This window comes from Corythoichthys intestinalis, chromosome 2 (genome assembly GCF_030265065.1).
Source record: "Corythoichthys intestinalis isolate RoL2023-P3 chromosome 2, ASM3026506v1, whole genome shotgun sequence".
Classification (NCBI taxonomy): Eukaryota; Metazoa; Chordata; class Actinopteri; order Syngnathiformes; family Syngnathidae; genus Corythoichthys; species Corythoichthys intestinalis.
In genome coordinates this window covers 67,953,885-67,976,035 of record NC_080396.1, presented here as the reverse complement: position 1 = coordinate 67,976,035, position 22,151 = coordinate 67,953,885, and the positions used below count along the sequence as shown (strand labels likewise).

The following is a 22,151-nucleotide window of genomic DNA, read 5'->3' as shown; positions in this document are numbered from 1 at the left end:
ACATTATAATAATTCATATAATCCCTGAACTAACATTGAATAATATATTAACATTAGTTCATGCATAGCAAGGTAGTAACTAATGGTTAAGTAGCAAAGTGCATTTTTTGCATGTAATTGTTGAAGTTAAGATGTCACTTTGAATAATGTTTTATTGTTTTCAATAAATATGTACAAGTCTTTGGTTGTGATTGCTTCAACTTCATTCATTTGAACTACCGTAATTTTCACACTTTAAGGCGCACCTGACTATAAGCCGCCACCCGCCATATTTGGCACGAAAACGGCATTTGTTCATAGATAAGTCGCACTGGACTATGAGCCGCAGGATTCAAAACGAAGGGAAAAAGTAGCAGCATATAGTCCGAAAATTAAGGTATCAATGGTTCAGTTTACCTGCTACCCAAGGGTTACATGTGGTCCAGTATACAATATGGGTCCATTGTGTGGGTCCAAAAAGCATTCAGTAATGGTTAATTATGGTTAAGAGGAGGCACTTCAGTATTTATCATTTCTTAGTTGAGGGACACGTGCTACACTTTACAATGAGGGTCCAAAAAGTATTCAATTGTAGTTAACCATGGTTTATTGTCATCATCATCGGTATCAATGACAGTTGCAAAATGTAATATGATTAGCCCGAAGAAAGACAAGGGCAGACGGGAGAAGCATATGCTTATCAAGACCCGTCCCCTTGCAGCCAAGGACGCACAATCCAACATGGCAGAGTTGCATACATCATACTACGTGAGCTTTTTTTCTTTTTTTTTGTCCACATGAGTTTTCTTCCCAAAAGTTATTGATTTGCCATAGCACTTAGCAATATTGTCGATTAGTGTGAGTTCATTGATTAGGGTGATTGTCATATTTGTGTATGGAGGTATAGCCGAGGGAATCATGGAGGCCCACATCCGCTGCAATCTGCTCAAGTGGGTTAGGTAACCCCTAACCCTGAACCGAAGATGAAGAGATCTTCGACATCATCAATCTGGAATGGCGTCAAGCATATGGGCCTCCATTACCCCCAGGCATCCTCTGAATATCCAGACGTGAAGGTGTTGGCCGGACATGGGCGTTGGTTTGGTGTAGATTGCATTGTTGAGAAAATTCTGTCCAGTGAACTCAGCGTCCAGTCAAGCAGCTCCATCATGTAGGTTGTTAACAGTTCAGGCAGCAGCCTCAGCAGTTAATGATATGTGTTTGCTACAGGGCATATTTTCAGGGCGAGCAATGTTATGGCTATTGTTATGATATGGTTAAGTAAAACATATGAGGCACCTGTATACATATTTTAAGATGAATATTAGGTAACTAATGTTAAATAAAACTACTTAGATTCACTGCACCCAATGAGTCACAGAACTATGTTTCCCAATTTGGAAGAATATATCCATTTATTCAGACCAGTATACATTAATGACTGTGTATTAATAAAAAAAAGGGGGGGCGGGGGGGAGTCCAACACATACGCGACACTCAGTTAGGCAGCCAAGACACACTATAAAATTAACATGACGGACGGTTGGGAATAAAATAGTTGTAAATGTAGGCCAGCAATGGAAGCCCCAAATGCGTACCACAGCCATACAAACACCATAGGGACTCAAACAGTAAAAACTGAAGAAGAGGAGAAAAAACTATGCTCATGTTTATTTATTCACAAGAACAACTTATTTTAATACCAATGTTTATGTATCATTGAACTGTAGGTTTTCAACTTAAAGCAGAAAAAGACTTTTACAAAGATGTCCTTAAGAGCAATTAGGAGAGGCTTAAAAAATAAGTTTTTAACCCGTTTCATGAGGAGGATCTCGTTGTGATTACACGAAGTCACATTCTGACCAAACGTTAAAGAGGATGAAAATGAAAAATACACTCAGTAAAGTCATTTGGAGATGTTGTTTAGGCAAAGATTGTCTCCTCTCGCCTCTTCTTGGTCAAGATTGTTCCAGGTTTGTGTTGTGCATCTGGGTGGTTAGCCAACTCTGGTGGGCATGTGGACACCGGGCTCTCTAGGATGGCCTGCTTCAAGTCATAGAAGACAGCAGAGTCCTCCTTGGTGAGGAAAGTCATGGCCACGCCACTCTTGCCGGCACGACCGGTACGGCCAATACGATGGATGTAATCTAAGAGAAATCATCAATGAAATGTTACTCCAGTGATACAAGACATCCCAAAACGCATCTAAAAGCAGTGCCATAAAAGTATGAGTTTTCTATTTGTTTGTTGGAAAACTATGTCCTTTGACTTCAACAACACCTGGCGAGCGTCTTACCCTCAATGTTCTTGGCCATGTCGTAGTTGATGACCATGGACACGTCCTGGATGTCGATACCTCGACCGGCCACGTCTGTTGCCACCAGAATGTCTTTGGCGCCTGCCTTAAGGTTGGAGAGGGCAAACTCTCTCTGCTCCTGACCTTTGCCACCGTGCAGTGTGCAAGCGTTATACTGTAAAGAGAGATTGCAGACGAATGAAACAAATTTATTAAGAGCACTATTACGAAAATTGTCATTATTGCAATACTATGAAAATATTTGGGGTGTTTTTTTTTTTGTATGACTCTTGACTGAATGATAAAAGACTATGATTAGTGAGAGGAAATGTTTAATAGTGTGGGAATTCTAGTCAAATATAAATGAAATTATGATAATTTTTGGACTGTGTGCCACACCCACCAAATTTTGCAAGAAAACTGTTCATATGCATTATAAGCTCCATTAGACCATACGTAGTCCACAAGTGTCCAGATTGTACTATGACAGTACGTCTCAAATAGTGGGGCACGCAGAGCGATGCCGGGGGTGGCGCACGTGACCTCGGGGAAGAAACATTTTTGCCGTACTAGAATAAAATTAATTGCACATCCACTCAATGGGTGGCAGTGGCGCTCCCATTTTCAGAGTGCGTGCAGTATTTTTTAACCAAACAAGAGCACACAGCAAAGAGCACTGGAGATATCAAGAGCTAAGATGAGGAAATATGATAAGGCGTATGTAGCGTTTGGCTTTGACTTTTAATACAGTGGGAGAAGACCAGTCTGTTTGGTGTGTCTAAAATTTTTTGCAGCCGACAGCAGGAAGCCACAACTCGGTCGTCACGCAAACTCGGACGGCACGCAGGTCAGGGTGATGACAGATCGTCACCCTCTAATTAAAACTCGCCTCTTTTTGGGAGATTAGAAATACACTCACACACATAGGAGAAAAAAACCAATAGAAGAGTGTCCTACAAAAAAGGAGGCGCTACTGAGCTGTGCAGCCAAGCCCTTACTCAAAATCAAAATGAATCTTCTAATTAGACCAATTTGACCGAAAAGCCACATTCCATGGCTCTATAAGCTGCCTAAGTCCCTGAAAAAATATACTACCTTGTAATGGCCAACAACGGGTGGTCATGGCAACAGACCGAGACATGTGGACATGGGCCTTAAAATGTAGTATTACAAAAGGTCTTGAAACTACAATGAGCAACCTGAAAATAACTGGACATGTGTAAATAATTTGAGTGACTTTCTGTTGCCACTAGTTGGCGCTGTAGCGTTGATGCAAATAAGCCATACAGGACCCTTCAGGGTACGACTCTCACCAAGCACGGGACGTCTGGCGAAGATATGTTGTATGTCTGCCAAGTTATGACTGTTCAAAATTTGTGGCAAGACAAAACTGCACCGGTCATTTTCACTTTCCTGTTTGGACCCCTCTGCTTCAACCAAACTTCAATATTTTTCATCAGACACCAGAACACATGTCTCAAGGCTCCCCTGAAACAGGTTTGAGGTCATTTGACTTTTTTCCCTTCCAGGAGGAGCCGGTCTTGTAAAAAAGGCTATTTCCTGATCCCAGCACAGGGCGCCAGGCCTAATGGGTAATATTTCAATGCAGTCGTGTTCAGGCTGGGATACTTCATATTCAGGACAGATATGAAAAACATTCAACCTTGTATCAGGGAGTTATTAGTCATTTACTGAATTGAGCGTGTTGCCAAAAAATGGCTGATTTTGGCACCCCGCCCAGGGCAGGCAAGTGAATGAAAACTCACAATTTTTAAAAGTTAATATCTCATATGTCTCATGAATAGTCTCATCAATTTCGAGGATGAGTTAACTAACTCCCAAGGCGACACAGTCTCAAATGTGCCCCCTGTAAATCGATAAAAATTTCACATTCGATCCAAAATACCCAATTTCATGTTGGATTTGGAATATGGGTGCAAGACACTTTTTGGAGAAGTTTTGGACAAGGTATGGACTCCCCAAATTTCATCGCTCTGTGTTGAAAAAACCTAATAGGAGAGGCCTTTCTTTTAAAAAATCCTTTCTGTCACCACTAGTTAGCGCTGTAGGGTTGATGCAAATGACCCCTACAGGACCCTTCAGGATATGACTCAACAAGCACGGGAAGTTTGGCGCAGATATGTTGTATATCTGCCAAGTTATGACTGTTCAAAATTTGTGGTGAGACAAAATGACGACTTTTCACTTTCCTGTTTGGAAACCTCTGCTTCAACAACACCTCATTATAACCACAATGTTACGCAGAGGTGTACTTATAATGATAGTTTTATAGACAAATAATACTATTTACAGTGTCGGCAGAGAGTTGGTGGGACGCGAAACGTTTACGTCTTCCTTGGAGGGGGTCGGCCGTAACAGAAAATAATTCAGAAGCACTGTATTTAGGGATATTTACACCCAAGCAATGGAACGCATGGTTTGATCAGCCTGGCAGGCCACCTATCTTTCTTGCCGGGCTAAAACAGTGCTACAAGAGAAATATAGAAAGTATATTTTGACCGCATTTTACCGTGTGGTGATAGGGCTCAAAGCGCAATGGCGAAATCAAATGGACGATATGTGAGACAATCAAACCTGTTCTATGCCATTACACTAAAATGCATTTTTTTTGTTTGTTTGTTAAAACTATTTTAAGACTGTGCCTTTTCATAAGGCTTTACATTTAAGTATTGGTAATAAATGGCTTATCATAACAAGTAAGAAACAAAACATGAAGTTGATCATTTCTTTTCACAGGTCACGCAAAAAAATACAGTATGGAGGCCCAGATCAGGCCATGATTTTGATACGTATGAATTAAACGGTCTTATTCATTGTTCTCATTTCATTATTATTTTTAAAAATATGTACTGACATGAACGCTCCTAAGTTATACCATAACTGGGACATTGTTAAAAATGAATTCATCTACGTGTAACCCTTGCCAAATAGTGCTGCGCTTCCTGTCCCACTTTTATTTTGGCGAGCCAACTCCTATATAGCCTGCTTGTTCCCTTTGTTACTTCCTCTCTATGGATTCCCACAGCACGCCTTGTGAGCAGTGCTCGGCTGTAATTCGTTGTGGCGTGCTTCACTCCTCATCAACCACTGCAGCCATTATCGGGACGGATCCCAGTTGAAAACATGATCTGCGCTACTCATCGGTCAGGTTTTTTTTGTTGGGTTGCGTTTTGGCCCAACCTTCTCACTTTACGAACCTGGCCTGGTTACACAGGCAGACCCTCCTAGCCCTCACGTGTAACATAAGGCGCATTTACACATTTATTAATCCACAATGACTTACGCCCATTTTCTCCAAAGACTTAGCCAGCACGTCGCAGCCCTTCTTTTGGTTGACAAAAATAATGATGGGGGGCTCGAAACCATGCGCCAACACTTCCAATAGCTTCTTCCTGCACCACAAAAATCACAAGACCCAGTGTCAGAAAGCTGCGCAAATGTGATGCTCGTTGTTTTCGTCATGCATGTCACCTTTTCTCTCCCTCCGACATGAGCAGCACTTTCTGTTCGACTCTCTCGTGAGGTTTGCCCGCAGACCCGATGTACACCACGGCGGCGCGTCTCAGGTAGCTCCTTGCTAGCCTCTCCACAGCCGGAGGCATAGTTGCTGTGAACATGACCGTCTGCAAGGCAACGATCAAACGATGAACGGAGGACAAACATTGTAGAAACGTAAACGGATTGACATACTTGTCTGTACTTATGTTTCCCGGACTCAAAATTCAACGTCATTTTCTCAGGGTCCTCGGCCTCTTCTGTGTCAGGTTTCTGATTGGTCACCGGGATGTACTCCAGAATCTTTTGGACGTCTGGCTCGAAACCCATATCAATCATACGATCGGCTTCATCCAGGACCACGTAGGTGCAGCGCCCCAGGACGAGGTAGCGATTCTCCAGTACGTCAATTAGACGACCGGGGGTGGCGATAACAATCTGTAGGAACAGGTGGGCATATCTTTTTATCCTCTTTACTAGTACGTGTCAGGGAAGTTATCAATACTCTCTCCCCGTGAGCTGTTTTCTCCCTGCATTGAGGGACTACTAATCTTTTTTTGCAAGCTCACAGGTGATTGTCGACATTTCGGCCCATGTCATTGCAAGTTACCAGCATATGCGAATATTTGGTTTAGTGCTGCAACGATCAATCGATTAACTTGAGTAATTCGATTTAAAAAAAGCTTTGAATCAAATTTTGCTGCTTCGAGGATTCGTTGAATTAGAGTGGCGTTGTAACTGTTTGTTTTGAAAGTGTTTGCATTTAGTTTTACTGATTTGGGTGGATACACTGCCCTCTAGAAGCAACAGTGGATATGACTAGAGATGGGAATCTTGGGGCATCTACCAAATCGACTACGATTCAGAGGCTATGATTCAATTATTGATGCAGCCCCCCCCCCCCCCCCCCCAGCTATTAGCTGCTTTTAATGTTTCATACATTCGTTACCAAAATTTGGGGGGGGGGGGGGGGGGGATCCTCTCAGGCAGGAGCGGACTGGGACTAAAAAGCAGCCCTGGACTTTGACTCAACCCAGCCTAAAAGAATCGCTGTACACAGACCCTCTGGGTGGGAGAATTTTTTTTTTTTAATATTTTATTGTAAAATGCATCAATTTCGTTCACTTTGAGAGAAAAATGAAGAAAATGTGTCTAGACTGTGACTGTCTGACTTGGGGCGCTCAAAGTACTGCAAGGCTGAAGTGGAGTTGGATTCATCTTTCTGCCCTAGCTCTATAATCAACCTGAATAAACAAATAAAAGAATTTATTTTTGAAAGCAAGTTTTATGTATTCAATTGATTATAACAACACCTATCCCCTGTGTCTATAAAATGACTTCATTGTTTATGCCATAATTAATCTTGCCACACAAATAATACATTTAAATGAAAATACAATAAACATTTCAAGACAAATCCTGTATACATAACCTTCATTGGAAAGTATTAACCAGAAAACAAAAGGAGATATAAATGATTAAAAACATATATCATATCAATTTAACTACCTAAACTTTAAAGTAAAACCATTCATTTTATTAATATTTTGTTATATTTCTTCTGAATTAATACTGCTGCTGCGTGTGCATACGTTGTTTTACAGCTAAAATGTTTTTGGCTGGCACTAGCCCTTTAATTGCCATTTATTTCATTTAAATTGTAGCTACCTGGTTGATAACAATTGCCAATATACCTAGCTAGTAACTCTCTTCATTCTATCTCAGCCTGGTGGCAACTAGAATGTTCGCCAAAGCTCTTATCGCTCTATCCTGCCCCTTTGTGGGCCACAACAAGTCTTTCAGCCAGGCGCATTGCTGCCACCTGTTGGATTGGATGTGAACTGTAGATAATCACAGCGTATAGAGGGGATAAAAACAGTGATGTATGTATGGTGGCCGCCGGCTGTCCAGAGCACCGGCTGTTCTGTGATCCTCCAACAGCTACAGATTACCAGTCCGCCCCTGCTCTCAGGCTTAAATAAACTACTATTTCACGATCAAGTTAACAGTTCAAAACTGTAAATAAAACACTCAAGTCCCCATTTTGTATCAGCAGCTTTAAACTACATACAAGTTTTAATGTTGTAAATGGACCGTTAAATTTGTTAAAATTGCTCCCGTTATTCCATAATTTCCCTTCTGTCTACTTTCGACAAGTGAAAGTTTTAAAACTGTTTCATCATTTAAAGATAGATTCAAGTCAAGATTTTGCCAATTTAGTACTTTAGATAAAAAGTTAGTTAGGTTAGCTCGGAAGGTTCGCTATAACAGCCTTTCAGAGAAGTCTACTGCTTTAAGATGGCGGCTGTTTACTGACGCCGGCAAGTCTGTCCCTCATGCCGTCCACGAAGACCGCGATGACTGTGTTTTAGTTCCGCTTTATTTGGCATACTTCAATAATCGGAATTTGGATGTTTGTGAATCGTTCTCGAATCTTGCACCACTGAATCGCGAATGATCTAAAAATAGGAAATTTCGCACGTCTCTAGATATGACACAACTTGTCTAAAATGGCTGAATCCAACTGCTCTCTGTTATGGTCAACATAAGGTTGAGCCAATATGTTTGTTCATGTATTCGTAATTTAGTTTAGAAGTATATGGGGTTTTTTTGTGGGAATATGTGAACGATTTGTTAAGAGGTTTAAAAAAAATAAAAATAAAAAAGTTTGTATTTAAGCTAGCAGACTTTTGCAATGCAAGTTGGTCAATTGCTCTTCTGTTTTACTTAGATCGTCATTTATTTTTTTAAATGTTTGAGGCTAATGTACTTTAATTTATTCTTAAATGCATTTATTGCTCTTGTGAAATGTGAGCGCAATTCTGCATAGTTTGAAGAAACACTCAGCTATTTTATTTTGTATTCGCATTTAATGCTCTTTTGAAAGTGCAATCTTGGCAAGCCCAAATAATTATCATTGCAAGCATGAACACTTGTTTCTTTGTTTTACATCTCCTAAAATGTATTAATTAACGCATTAGAAGTTTGTAATCCAATAACTCGATTATTCGAACTAACTGAGAGATTAATTGATACTTAAATTATCGACAGATGCCGCCCTAATTATTTAACTCTGTTTGAACGTGCATCGTAATACTATCATCTAACACCACACGACAGCATCGTGACTCTGTTCCATGTGCTCATCCATAATCATAATCCATAAATGTAACAATCCAGCGGCATCTCACTTCACAGCCCATCCTGAGACGGAAGCCCTGGTCCTCTCTGGAGATTCCTCCAATAACAGCCACAGTGCGGATACCGAGTGGTTTACCAAACTTGATGGTTTCCTCTTCAATCTGCTGCGCCAACTCACGGGTCGGGGCCAGGATGACGGCGTAAGGCCCTTGGTCCGAGTCCTCAATCCTGCACCGAGATGCCATCGACGGATGTGATTCACAAAGAGGAAGACAACACAAACACACCAGCTTTTTTTCAAGGTCACTTTGGTCCGCATTGTACCTGTCAATTTTTGGAAGGGTGGTGATCCAGACGAGCAGCGGGATGAGGAAAGCAGCGGTTTTACCGCTACCTGTCTCAGCCACGCCGATGATGTCACGGTTCTGCAAGCCAATAGGAATAGCCTGCCTCTGAATGGGGGTTGGATCCTGAATGAAAAAATTTTTTTATTAGTGTTAAAAATTCTACTAACACCGCACTCTGACATCAGCATGCAGTAGAAAAGTTGATAGTCACATCAAATGGCACAAAAGTCTGCAATTCAAAGCTAGCTAAAATACTAACCTTGTAGCCGCATTTGTCGATGACCTCAAGTATATGAGCTGGCAGCTGGTACTCCTTCCAGTTCCTGATGGGATTGGGAATCTTTCCTCCCTTTGTGGTGATACTGTAGTCTTCACGAAAGATTCTCCAGTCTCTGTCTGTCATCTCATCCAGCTTCTTCTGAGACCAGTGCCGGTCGTCCCAGCGCTGCTTGGCTTCTTTTTTACGCATCTTCTTCAGTCTCGTCCTGAGAGCAACGAGGCGTACAAAGGTTGATTTGGGTGTGGTTGTGGTGGTGGGAGAAAAACGTATACTCACTCTTCTTGCTCCTTCTCCTCCATTGTGCGCCTTTTTTCCATCAGGTCACCGTAAAATCGTGACTGCTCTCTTTTCTGTTGTTTGAGGTCTATGCCGGCAATGAAGCCACGTCCATACAGTTGCACCGAATGTTTTTCTTTGTATCTGTGGCAACATTACATTGATTGTTAACATTATTGTTTTGATGGAGACTGAAGCACAGATTCAGATTGTCAGGGGTGACATGCTAAATGTCCAAAACTATTATATTTTACTGTAGTCACGATTACTGATTTTCAATGTTACTGTAATTGCAATAAAGTTATTCTACCAACAAAGTTCCTATCCAATTATATTGTACTCTATTATAATTCTCGAATGTGTTCTTTTCTACAGACATGCTAAATAGAATAGAAAGCCCACAACGAGGCTTAAAGCTTTCCCATAACATGCACCACATAAAACAAAAGCAAAAGTACAATAAGGCTAATATCAAAACACAAGTTACAGTATACACAGATTGGGAAGAAAGTGAATAAGTGACTTGCAGCAAGTCAAATATAAAAGTCGCACCAGAGTGTAAGTCGCATTTTGGGGGAAATTTACTTGATAAAATCGAACACATCGAACAGATATGTCATCTTGAAAGGCAATTCAAAATAAAAATACAATATAGAACAACGTGCTGAATAAGTGTACAGTATGATAATGTTACATGATGTATGAACAACGAAATGCGAACGTGGCCGGTATGTTAACGTAACATAGCTATTAAGAGTTATTCAGATAACTTTAGCATAAAGAACATGCTAACAAGTTTACCAAACCATCAGTGTCACCATAAAACACAAAAATAACATGAGAAATGATATAATAATGTGTTAATAATTTCACACAAAAGTCACTCCAGAGTATAAGTCGCACCCCCAGCCAAACTATGAAAAAAAACAGCGACTTATAGTCCGAAAAATACGATAGTACTTCGACAAGGAGGCAGATGGCTGACCTGATATGTTCACGCGACTTCGAGGGGTAAAAAAAAAAAGGACTGGAGACAGAATGGCGGACGAGACTCCTGCATCATTAAGTCGAAATCACACAAGTTACGTACGTCCTAACCCAGGGACTACCTATATATATACATACATACATTTTTTTTTATTTATTTTTTTTAATTAAAAACCCAATGCTTTTTACCAGAATCCGACCCTCTGAAAGTGGCACGATCGGCCCAATTTCCAATTACGTGATCGGATCGGACATCCCAAAGTACTACTATTACCCGGGGCACATTGAGTTGCAATATCAATGAATTGATGAAATAATGTTTGCTTGCATCAGATATAAGAGTGTTGTAGCGTGTCTTGCGGGAATGACACTTTGCGCGAACCTAACTTACATGGGGTTGTAGTCAACTGACGTGTCTTCAGAAGCATCCCACTCAAAAACAAATTTCCTGTCGTTCAGGTGACGCGTCCGGCGGCGTTTCTTCATTCCACCCAAGTAACGTTCCTGCAAAGTTGAAAGTAAAATCCATTTTAGAGTTTTCAATTTAGAGCCAATTGACTTTTTTTTTAAATATCTACAAGGTTGTGTCTGTTTTCATCAACGTTGGGATCTTGAGGGCAGAGGGTTTCGTGATCATTGGCATTTCTGAATTCCTTCATGTTTTCAGAACATAGGAACCTGATGCTCCTTAGCTGGCATTTGAGAGACAAGTAAGGAGGAGGACATACACTGTCGTCGTGTGTAGAAAACTGCCCACACGCTGCCAACTTTTCTGAGCTAAGCTATATGTTAAATTTACTCAATGCCCTACGTGGAATACTTATGTAATTGCAGGATGTGTGTGTTGTATAAGGCTTACAGTATGTATGTGCATGCATTTTTGTGACAGAATGCTGAAATTAATGCTCATCCATTAAATGAGCTCTAATGCCGTTACAGATTTAAATGAATGCTTCAAGTCAATGACATCATTGTGTATGACACACCCTCACATCACAAGAAACACACCGATTATTGGCTGAAGGTAACCCGTGGTGACGCATGATGTGTTTGAATGCCGGACTAAATGATTGGCTTCTATACATTAATTACACGATTTTAAAATAAATGAAGTAATGTGAATTGCAGGACAGATTAATCTTCAAAATTTTGCGCCTACCCGAGTAAATGTTGTCAAATTAGTTAACAGACAAGTGCGTGGTCTATAGTGCTACAACAATTAGTCAACTCGAGTAATTCGATTAGAAAAAAAGTTTTGAATCAAATTTTGTTGCTTCCAGGATTTGTTTCAATAGAGTGGCATTGTAATGCTGTGTTTTGAAAGTGTTTGCATTTAGTTTGATTGATTTGGGTGGATACTAAGGGAGTGCCAAAAAAATCGATTATTAGATGCATCGCGATTCAAGATGTGACGATTCGTTTGATTCATAAATGTTCAAAAACGATGATTTTCCCTCATAACTTTATGATAGCCACTCGTACCGGAACGAAATTCAAGACACGTCTGCAGCCCGGACACCTTTAACGGATGCACGCACAACGTAATGATGGATGCTGCCAGTTACTGAGCGAGAGATTTACTCCTTTTCAAAAGACTGGCAAATAAATTTGTGTATGAGACAGGCAGGGACCTGGTGGTCGCGCTTCTATGCGCAAATTAGTTTTTAGAGCAAGAGTGGAAGAGAGAGAGTGAGTTGATCCTTGTCTTTCAGTTGTCCAGCAGTAGTTTCAAGTCATGTCAATTGAAAAATATCCTGAGTGTGTTGCTAAGACCCTTGTGCGTCTAAAAGAGGTGAGTACACGAACCCTCTGATATTGTTTAGCCTTTATTGTTGTTTTTGAGATGTCAACAGTTAGTGCCGAGCGCTAAGCTAATAAGCTAATTTGCTAACGTGTTTTTCCATTTCCATTTATGCTTTGTTTGTTGGTGTACAAAAGTTACTCCATATGCAGAACGTGTAAAACCATGATTAAGTACAGTGGTCACAAACATACGAAATACTACAGAAATCTGTAAAAGCAAAGTATATTGATTAAAAGTAGTCTTATTTCTAAAGACACTTTGTTTCCAGAAAATGTGGAATTCACTCCACCTGTGTAAATTTTATTGTATTGTTGAGAGAAATAAGCACTGCCTTTAAAATGGTTAATGTTTTTGCACTTTCTTGTTAAAAAAAATAAAATAAAAAATAACTGTTTAAGGGCAGCTTTTTGTTGTATGGGCATGTTTCCATGGTTCCTGTTGAATCATTAGGATATTTTAAATAAATAATGGACATAAATATGTTTGGCGACTTTATTAATTAGTAATGTATGATACATCGATAATCGTGATAATCGTGATCATTGTCAATACCGTGATCATCGTTCAATAATCGAATCGTAGCACCCTGAATCGTAACCGAATCGAATCGTGGGGTGCCTAAGATGGCACACTCCTAGTGGATACACTGCCCTCTAGTGACAACAGTGAATATGACACAACTCATCGAAAATGACTGGATCCACCTGCTCCCTGTTAAAACCAACAAAATGTTGTAAGTTTTTGTTTGAGCTAATATGATTGTTTATGCATTCTTAATCTAGTTTAGAGGTATATTTAGCAGTTTTTTGTGAGAATGTGTTTGAACGATTTGTTAAGAGCATTGCAAAAAAAAAAACAAAAACAAAAAAACAAAAAAAAAGAGCATTTAAGCTACGAGACTTTTCAGCTATTCTTTTGTTGTACTTCGTTCCTCATGTATTTTTTTTTTTTTTTAATACCATTTGGGGGTAAGATCTGTTGTTTAAATTCATTTTCATTGCTTTCGTGAAATAAAAGTGCAAGTCTGCATCGTTTGAAAAAAACACTTAGGAAATTTATTTTGTATTTGCATTTAAAGGTTTTTTGAGAGTGCAATCTTAGCAAGCCATTATTTGACATCTCCTAAAATTCATTGCAACGCATTAAATGTTCCTAATCCGAATACTCGAACTAGCTAATTGATAGATTAATCGATTACTTATCATATTTTTCGGACTATAAGTCGCATTTTTGGGGGGAAATTTATTTGATAGAATCCAGCACCAAGAACAGACATGTCATCTTGAAAGGCAATTTAAAATACCATAGAGAACAACAGGCTGAATAGGTGTACGGTATGCTAACATTACATGGCACTAGAAGTTAGATCGGGCCTAAAAAATCCAGCCCGACCCGACCGGCCCGCGGGTATTAAAGCCCGACGCGGCCCGAACCCAATCAATTAACTTGATTTGCTTGCCCGAGCCCGAAAACCCCCGAAATGTTATGTTTTATTTGTAGGCACGAGTCAGAAAACCCCCCCGAAATTTTACATTTTATTTGTGAGGACTCAGGAGAAGAAGGAAATGCGGGGATGCGATTTGTGGTTGCGTTTTGTGTGATCAGATTTGTGACGATGCCGGTGCATATAAGCATAATGATAACAAATTAAAGCCTGTATTTTGTTATGAATTCTCTCAGTTAAACAAGACTGTAAGATGGATATTCAATAAACACTTATATCTTTTATATTTGCGTGTCTCTTCTAACAGGCGGATAGTGGATTTGACATTTATTTTAATCTCCTTGAGTTGTCAGAAAAAAAAACGTTTTCTCAATGATTAAATAGTCTACATATCTTTATGATCATGTTAAATGCATTTACACAACGAAATAACCCTGGAAAAGTTTGTTAAATATATTTCTCGCATGAGACCAAAGCGCCATTCATTTACATTCAGCGAAGCAGACACAGGTTTCCTATAGCATCTTCAACAATCAATTTGAATACTTTCCATATCCCACTCCTACCGCAGTTGTTTAGTTTTCATTTCCCCTGTCTTTAGTTTGCTTTTCACTCCTATAGCTGCTCCATATCGAAAAGGAAACACAAGGATGCTCGCAGAGGGCGCCAAGGCGCGGGAGGGGAAGATTGAAAATAGAGCCACTCCGTTCATGTGCCCAGGCATGCACAGCGCCTTCTCCGTTGTATCCAAATTATTTATTCTATTTAATATCCATACATTGTTTTAGTATAAATATATATTTATTTTTTAAAAAGTTAGCGAGAGAGAAGTCGACCTGACACGACCGTACATAATCACACATAAGTTGTTCCAGAGTATAAGACGCACCCTCTGCCAAACTATAAAAAAAAAAAAACTGCGATTTATAGTCCAAAAAGTACGGTAAATAACCGATAGCTGCAGCCGTAGTGGTTTATAGCAATTGTGTATTTGAAAAATAAACACATCTCACAGTTCTAACAACTGTTGAAATGCCAATGTGTATCCGAAGAGGACGCATTTTCCAACCTTGATGGCCTGAAGTTCTTTGCCTTTGTCTTTTTCCTCTCGTATTTTTTGCCTCCCATCATCCTCCTCGTTTCCATTGCTTTCTCGCTCAATCCTCTCTCTTCGTTCCCGCCTCTCCCTATCTTGTGGATCCTCTGCAAGACACGTCAGCAGTAAGTACGGACACCTCCGCAGTGCAACAGACTAAAGTGACTGAGTGACCCAGATATCAGCACACACCAAGCATTTTTCTTCCAATGTCTTGAAAAACTCTTCTCTTCCTTCTCTCCTCGTCCGTTGTCTTTCTTTTCTCCTCGATCTCTTGCTCCCGCCGCTTCAGAGCTTCTGCTTCTCTCTCTGCTTTTGATAGGAATTTTGGCTGAAACAGACAAAGGCCTCTGTGAATATTTCCATAATCCAGATTAGGTGAAGAAAGTAAGCAAGTGTTCCTCAGAGAACTCCCTACCTTTGCCTCTGCTTCTTCCTCTGCCTTTTTCTTGGCAAGGAGTTCCTCCAAAGATAAAGGCTGCACCTGAAAAGAGGGAACACAGGTTTAAGCGCCCCTTCCAGATGTCATGGTATAGAATTCTCAGCAAGATCGCACCTTTTCTTTTTTCTTTTTGTCATCTTCTTCTTCCTCTGTTTTGATTTCCTTCTCGCTCTTTATCTTGACATCCTTCGACTTGGGTGAAATACTCCTATGGGAAATGTAACAAAACAATTTAAAGGCATGTTTTGAGAACGAAATAAAAATGCACGTATTTAGGGAACAATGCATACAAGTGGCTCTGTACCTAGAGCGACGGCTGCGGTCTTTATCACGCCGATGACTGTCCTTACGGCTTCTGTCTCGGTCCTTTTCTCTGTCACGTTCCTTTTCCCTGTCTTTTAAACGGCGGTCTCTATATTCACAATAGAAATCAAAAGAAACAAGTTAATTCACAACAACATACAAAATGCACTGCTGTATTTACGAGGTTCCTGTTTTCGAGTGTTGAGTTACCTTTCTACAGATTTAGAGCGATTACGTTCACGGGATCGACGGCGTTTGCGAGGTGGTGATGGTTTCCGGTCCCTTTCCCGTGAACGGCTGCGTTTCTTCTCTCTGTCTTTGGTCCCTGAGGAGTCAACATCTTTCTTCTCCGAGGAATCGGCTGCCATCTGAAGGGATACAGATTACATACAGATTGCATTGCCTTTGCAGAACAATATCTTACAAAATTTCATTGAATTTTTACTATTAGATAGTTAATCAATAGAGTGTGGGTAGTTTATCATAGATTGTATCCTTCCTTCATTTAAAACCTTGCATGACCATGCCAACTCGAAGTGATATACGACAAAGCTGCGTACATACATGTACATATAGTTATGGACTATTAAATGTGCATTTTACGAATATTGCTTTTTAAAAAGAGAGAGAGAAATGAACACATGCAGAACAAGTTTCCTTTGAATCCGCTGTTTCATTGCACATCGTGAAAATCAAGTGAACGACTGCATTAGCAGTGTATGAAGCAACTAGCCCTTCAGTGAGCTAACAAATTAGCAACGGGGTGAATTCTGCATTAAAATGGAACGTATTTTAACACTGGCTTATATTCAAGTCAAATGTCAATAAGGAAAATCTTTGACTTACCGATATCACTTGTAAACAAAACACGCGTTAAAAATACGTATTAAGAAAACGGCATATAATTCGGCACAAGGCAAGTCGACTACGAATTGTGGGAATTGTAGTAATGATGGACCTCAGTGTGAGTTGGATATATCACTTGTAAACTACATTTCCCTGCAAGATGAAGTGCCAAGGTTTTTGAACACCTAAACGCCTGTTCAAAAATAAGGCCTTCTTCTACGCAAACCCAAAGACTTCATATGTAGGCTAGATTTCTCGCGGACCTCTGGGATCTATTGGTACTGGCGAGACAGACAGACGCCATCTTAGCTCGGTCATCTGCCTCACTGCTTGAGTAGCGAAATGAAGTCACAGAGCATCAAATCAACTATACTGTACTTCGCTAGATACCTCATTCATTTTCACGCGATTTTTTTTTTTAATGCAAACGCCATTTTGGGGGTATGCGTTCTTAAAAACATATTTAAAATAGCACTTACATCACTAGTACTAGTAGAACGTATCATAATGTGCAACTTAAGCGTTGAATGATATTTTGAAAAACACGATCAGTAATGGGAATTATACAACAGAAAATGAAGGAATTGTTAATCAAGGATATAGCAATTAAAAATATATATATTTACAGTGGGATGTAATGATCCATGACCCAGAACATTACAGCCTATGTCATTTAAAAAAAAAAAAGCTGGTCAGTGTTATATTGGGAATGTTTGCATTCTTGTTTGTCATATAAATCGATGTTTTTTGTTGAGTATGAGTAGGACGACCGAGTCGAGATGGCATCTGTATTTCTCCCTGAGAAGCAACCCATAGAGCGTTTTTGTTTTATATGATTTCTATGCTCAACTCCAACACAGGGTGGCGAGCGTGTTTTATGTACAACTGGGGTTCAGTGAACATAAATAACTGGGGAATAATTTGAGAGAGAGAAAAAAAACAGTTTAGTCAGATTTTTGTTTCATAACATGTCAAATGCTTCTCATCTATGTTCTATAGTGTTTCTACTTACACATTACTACCGCAGCCATATCATTTGTAAAACCATAAGTGTGATATAAAGATTGCAGTCATGCGCGATCAAACATTGCGAGTGACACATTTCAGACCATTCTCTCACCCCACGCCACACCTCACACTCCCCAAGTTCAAGCGTTAATTATTTTCATTTAACCAATGCAGTGATGGTTGATGAGTACTCTCACTCTAAACCATATTTATAAGTGGAGAACCCTAAATTACCTACAGTGGTATGAAAAAGTAACTGGACTTTTTGGAATTTCTCACATTTCTGCATAAAATCACAATCAAATGTGACCATCTGACCTTTGTCAAAATCACACCGATGGAAAAAAAACAGTGTCTGCTTTAACTAAAACCACCGAAACATTTATAGGTTTTCATATTTTAATCAGGATAGCATGCAAACAATGACAGAAGGGGGGGGGAAATAAGGAAGTGGGCCCTCTGCTTAAGGAGACTTAAAGGGCAATTGAAACAAATTTTTACCAAGCAATTTAAGTCAGGTATGTGCCCAATTACTGATGTGTGGTTTAAAGCTGTCCTGCCCACTATAAAACACACACCTGGTAAGGACTGTCTTGATGAGAAGCATTGTCTGATATGCATCATGGCTTGGTCAAAAAAGCTGTCTGAAGATCTGTGATCAAGGATTGTTGATTTGTATAAAGCTGGGAAAGGATACAAAACCATCTCTAAAAGTCTGGATGTTCATCAATCGACAGTCAGAGAAGTTGTCTACAAATGGAGAGAATTTGGCATTGTTGCTTTTTTCCCCAAAGAGTGGCCGTCCACCAAATATGACGTCAAGAGTTCAGAGCAGAATACTCATAGAGGTAAAAAAGAACTCAAGAGTGTCTGCTAAAGACTTAAAGAAATCACTGCCTCAGTCCAATATCTCTGTGCACACATCAACTATATGTAAAACTAGTTGTATAACTATGGCCAAGAATGGTGTTCATGGGAGGACTCCACAGAGGAAGCCACTGCTGTCTAAAAAAAAACACTGTTGCTCGTTTAATGTTGGCAAAAAGACACTTGGACATTCCACAGAAGTTATGGCAAAAAATGTTTGGGACTGATGAAACCAAAGTTGAATTGTTTGGAAGTAACATACAACGTCATGTGTAGAGGAAAAATGTACCAGCACACCACCATCAACATCTCATCCCCACCGAGAAACATGGTGGAGGAAGCCTCATGATTTGGGGCGTTTTTGCTGCTTCAGGGCCTGCACAACTTGCAATCATTAATGGAGGCATGAATTCAAACGTTTATCAGGATATTTTGCAGGAAAACCTGCGGCCGTCTGTCAGACAGTTGAAGTTCAAAAGAGGATGGATGCTGCAACAAGACAATGATCCAAAACACAGAAGTAAATCAACTCCAGAATGGTTTAAAAATGAAGTCCAGACTTGTACCATGCTGCAGCATGACCTAAAGACAGCGATTCATGCCAGACATCCCAGGAAACTGTTTTGTAGACAAGAATTGGCCAAGATTAGTCCTGATCTAATCAGACTAATCTGCAGCTACAGGAAGCGTCTGGTTGAAGTTATTGCTGCCAAAGTGGGGGGGGGGGGGGGGGGGCACAAATTATTAAATGTGATTGTTCACTTATGTATTTTCCCCCTTTCTGTCATTGTTTGCATACTATCCCCATTAAAATATGAAAACCTATAAATGTTTGGGTGGTTTTAGTTAAAGAAGACACTGTTTTTTCATCTGTGTGATTTTGACAAAGGTCAGATCACATTTGATTGTGATTTTATGCAGAAATGTGAGAAATTCCAAAAGGTCCAGTTACTTGTGCATACCACTGTAGGTAATTCAGGGTTCTCCACTTCTAAATATGGTTTAGAGTGAGTTGACAAAGATCAGATCACATTTGATAGTGATTTTATGGAGAAATGTGAGGAAATCCAAATGTTCAGATACTTCTTCATACCACTGTATTTCCTGTGAATGACATATTTTATCTCATTCTCATACTGGATGAGTTATTAAGTAATACATAAGTGTTACTTAATAATTCATCCAGTTCCCAAGTATCAGTGATGGGATCCAAGGATCCATATCTGATTTAATGAGCTGTTACATGCAGGTCAGAGTGTACTCAGACCTGCACGGCTTTGTCCTTGAGATATTCTGAAATCAATTGTTTTCTATTTGTCCTGTTTGGAAACAAATGTTTCGGTGAGATATTTGACAAGATTTTTTTTTTTTTCATCATTCATCATTATGTCATCATTATTCAAATTTATCACTCACAAGAAAGGGACATTGCCTTCTCATCGTATGTCAGGGGACTACAAATACAAGGCACTGCGACTGTTACATTGAAGTTCCTGCAGACTCAAAGACCTTCAAAACATTCCAACTGCAGACAGAGTAATACTGATTCATATTCTAGACTTGCCTTTCCCTCCGCTAAAAGATCAAGAGAACTGTTCGTTGCCCTTCTGAAGGTGAAACTGTGTCAGTCGAGTTGATGTCTTCGATGATGAAATAAACATGAGGGAAAACTAATTGATGAAAATGATGCACCTTACCAGATTTTTGTTTTTTAAATACTGGAATTCATAGTATTATCATTACACGATCAGTCGATATAAAATACATAATATCTGAGACCAGGTGTATAGGCTATGACAGGTGATGTCAGCAGTAGTTGGCAGATGTAATTGCAGTGCGTATGATGCAAGAAAAAGCCATGCCTTTTTTGTTTTTGGGGAGCAAAGGTGAGCAGAAGATCAAAAGCACAAAGATGAAGAGAACCTGTTTAGAATATGTTTTCAATACTACAGCAAATTGCATCATAAATATATTGAAGGAACTCAACTCTGTGGATCCTGAAAAAAACAAAAAAACATTTCCAAGATGATACATGAAGAACAAACAATCTTTTTCTTATCGAACCATAAATCAGGTTACTTTGAGAGAGCTCTGCCAGGCACCTTAAAGGAGCAATAAGTAAGATTTGCACTTAAATTCATCATTAAATGGCCCTAATATATAAATAGACACACATGTTTTATGCTATAATTTTTTTTTTAATTCTTTGTTTACAACGGTTGTCCCTACACCAACCAAATACATGATAAGGTCTTTGTCTTCATCCAGGTTTCCGGAGGTCTTTAGGCTTCATGAACTAAGGTTGCAGAAGTAAGACAAGGATATGCATATATGTCATGCACTTGTACTGTAAATGCTAATATACAACTTAATTAAATATTGTAAGTGAACCACACTCAATTTTTATTAACCTGTTGTGAACACTAATTTTTAATAAGTAAATACTGTAGTAATTTGGGGATGGAAAACATTCCTACCTCGATGTATCTCAGTTAAGTCAAATTAGAAAGAATAATTTTTTTGTACCCAGTGTTCTTTGGGCATTCTTTCAGACATGCGAAGATCTGCCTAGTCTAGTTCGTGCTTTTCTGACACCAAAACATTCCTGCACACGTCCACAGTGAACTGCGCCATCAACCAGGGAAGGCAACGTGACAGTTAATAAAAGAGTAAAATATTGTAACGGCTGTTATTCATCTGTTCCGCCGCAATACATGATGGGTAGTTGTGGCAACCACAACTGGGAGTAGTGATTGCTGTTGTTTTGTCATGTGTGTCCTTTTAAATAAAGTGTGTTGTTTCTTGGGGTCGTGCGGTGTATGGGGAACAAGAATAGCGAGTGTTAAACACAAAAGCCTGTCTCTGTCATTCTTCTCAATGTTGCTCGCCACAATATTTACTTACCATATCGATGTGAAGTAAGTGAAGGTGTTGAAAATAGCTCTGGTTATACTATATAAGGTTAAATAAACTACTGAATCCTGCAGATCAAAATCTCAATTATAATATTCCAGTAGGGAACATACACCGTAGTTTATTGGAATCAACATTTCAGCAAAACTAACAGAATGAATTAAGCTAAATTATACACGACTCTTAACAAAAATATGTGACGACTTAATACACTGGAATATTTTATCGATCTCACTTTTGGGCCAGATGGCCACAGTTAAGATGAAAATATTACCATAAATAAATGTATTTGTTTTCAAAGATCCCCTTAAAACACACTCAAAAATGGTTTCAAGAGCTAGACTCAGCCGTCACAAAATTCTACTTTAAGAACAAAAAACAAAAACAAAAGAGAAGTAGCCCCTCCAACCGGCAGAAAAACAAATTAGAGGGAGGCTTAGATGCTCCCAACTTCCAACACTATTATATAGCAGATCAAATACAATACCTCATTAAGTGGTTACATCTTAACACTGAGCAACAATCATGGCTAGAATTAAAGCAAACAGACTGTAATCAAATACAACTGGCAACCCTCCCCTTTATTAATTCCAATATCAAGCGACA

The 22,151-nt window shown here is 39.5% G+C and overlaps 1 protein-coding gene across 1 annotated transcript; it reads right to left on the bottom strand.

The window, feature by feature from the left end:
• Positions 1-1,623: 1,623 nt before the first annotated feature.
• On the bottom strand, positions 1,624-16,905 carry ddx23 (DEAD (Asp-Glu-Ala-Asp) box polypeptide 23). Its single transcript, XM_057855670.1, has 17 exons — positions 16,758-16,905; positions 16,122-16,279; positions 15,913-16,020; positions 15,723-15,816; positions 15,585-15,650; positions 15,359-15,497; positions 15,140-15,273; positions 11,214-11,326; positions 9,836-9,979; positions 9,539-9,764; positions 9,257-9,402; positions 8,983-9,160; positions 5,987-6,229; positions 5,768-5,919; positions 5,580-5,688; positions 2,276-2,450; positions 1,624-2,126 (listed from the first exon to the last, which is right to left on the bottom strand). Exons 2-17 carry the CDS (start codon positions 16,277-16,279, stop codon positions 1,903-1,905), a joined length of 2,409 nt encoding a protein of 802 aa, XP_057711653.1. The 5' UTR covers positions 16,758-16,905; the 3' UTR covers positions 1,624-1,902.
• Between the last annotated feature and the right edge of the window lie 5,246 nt (positions 16,906-22,151).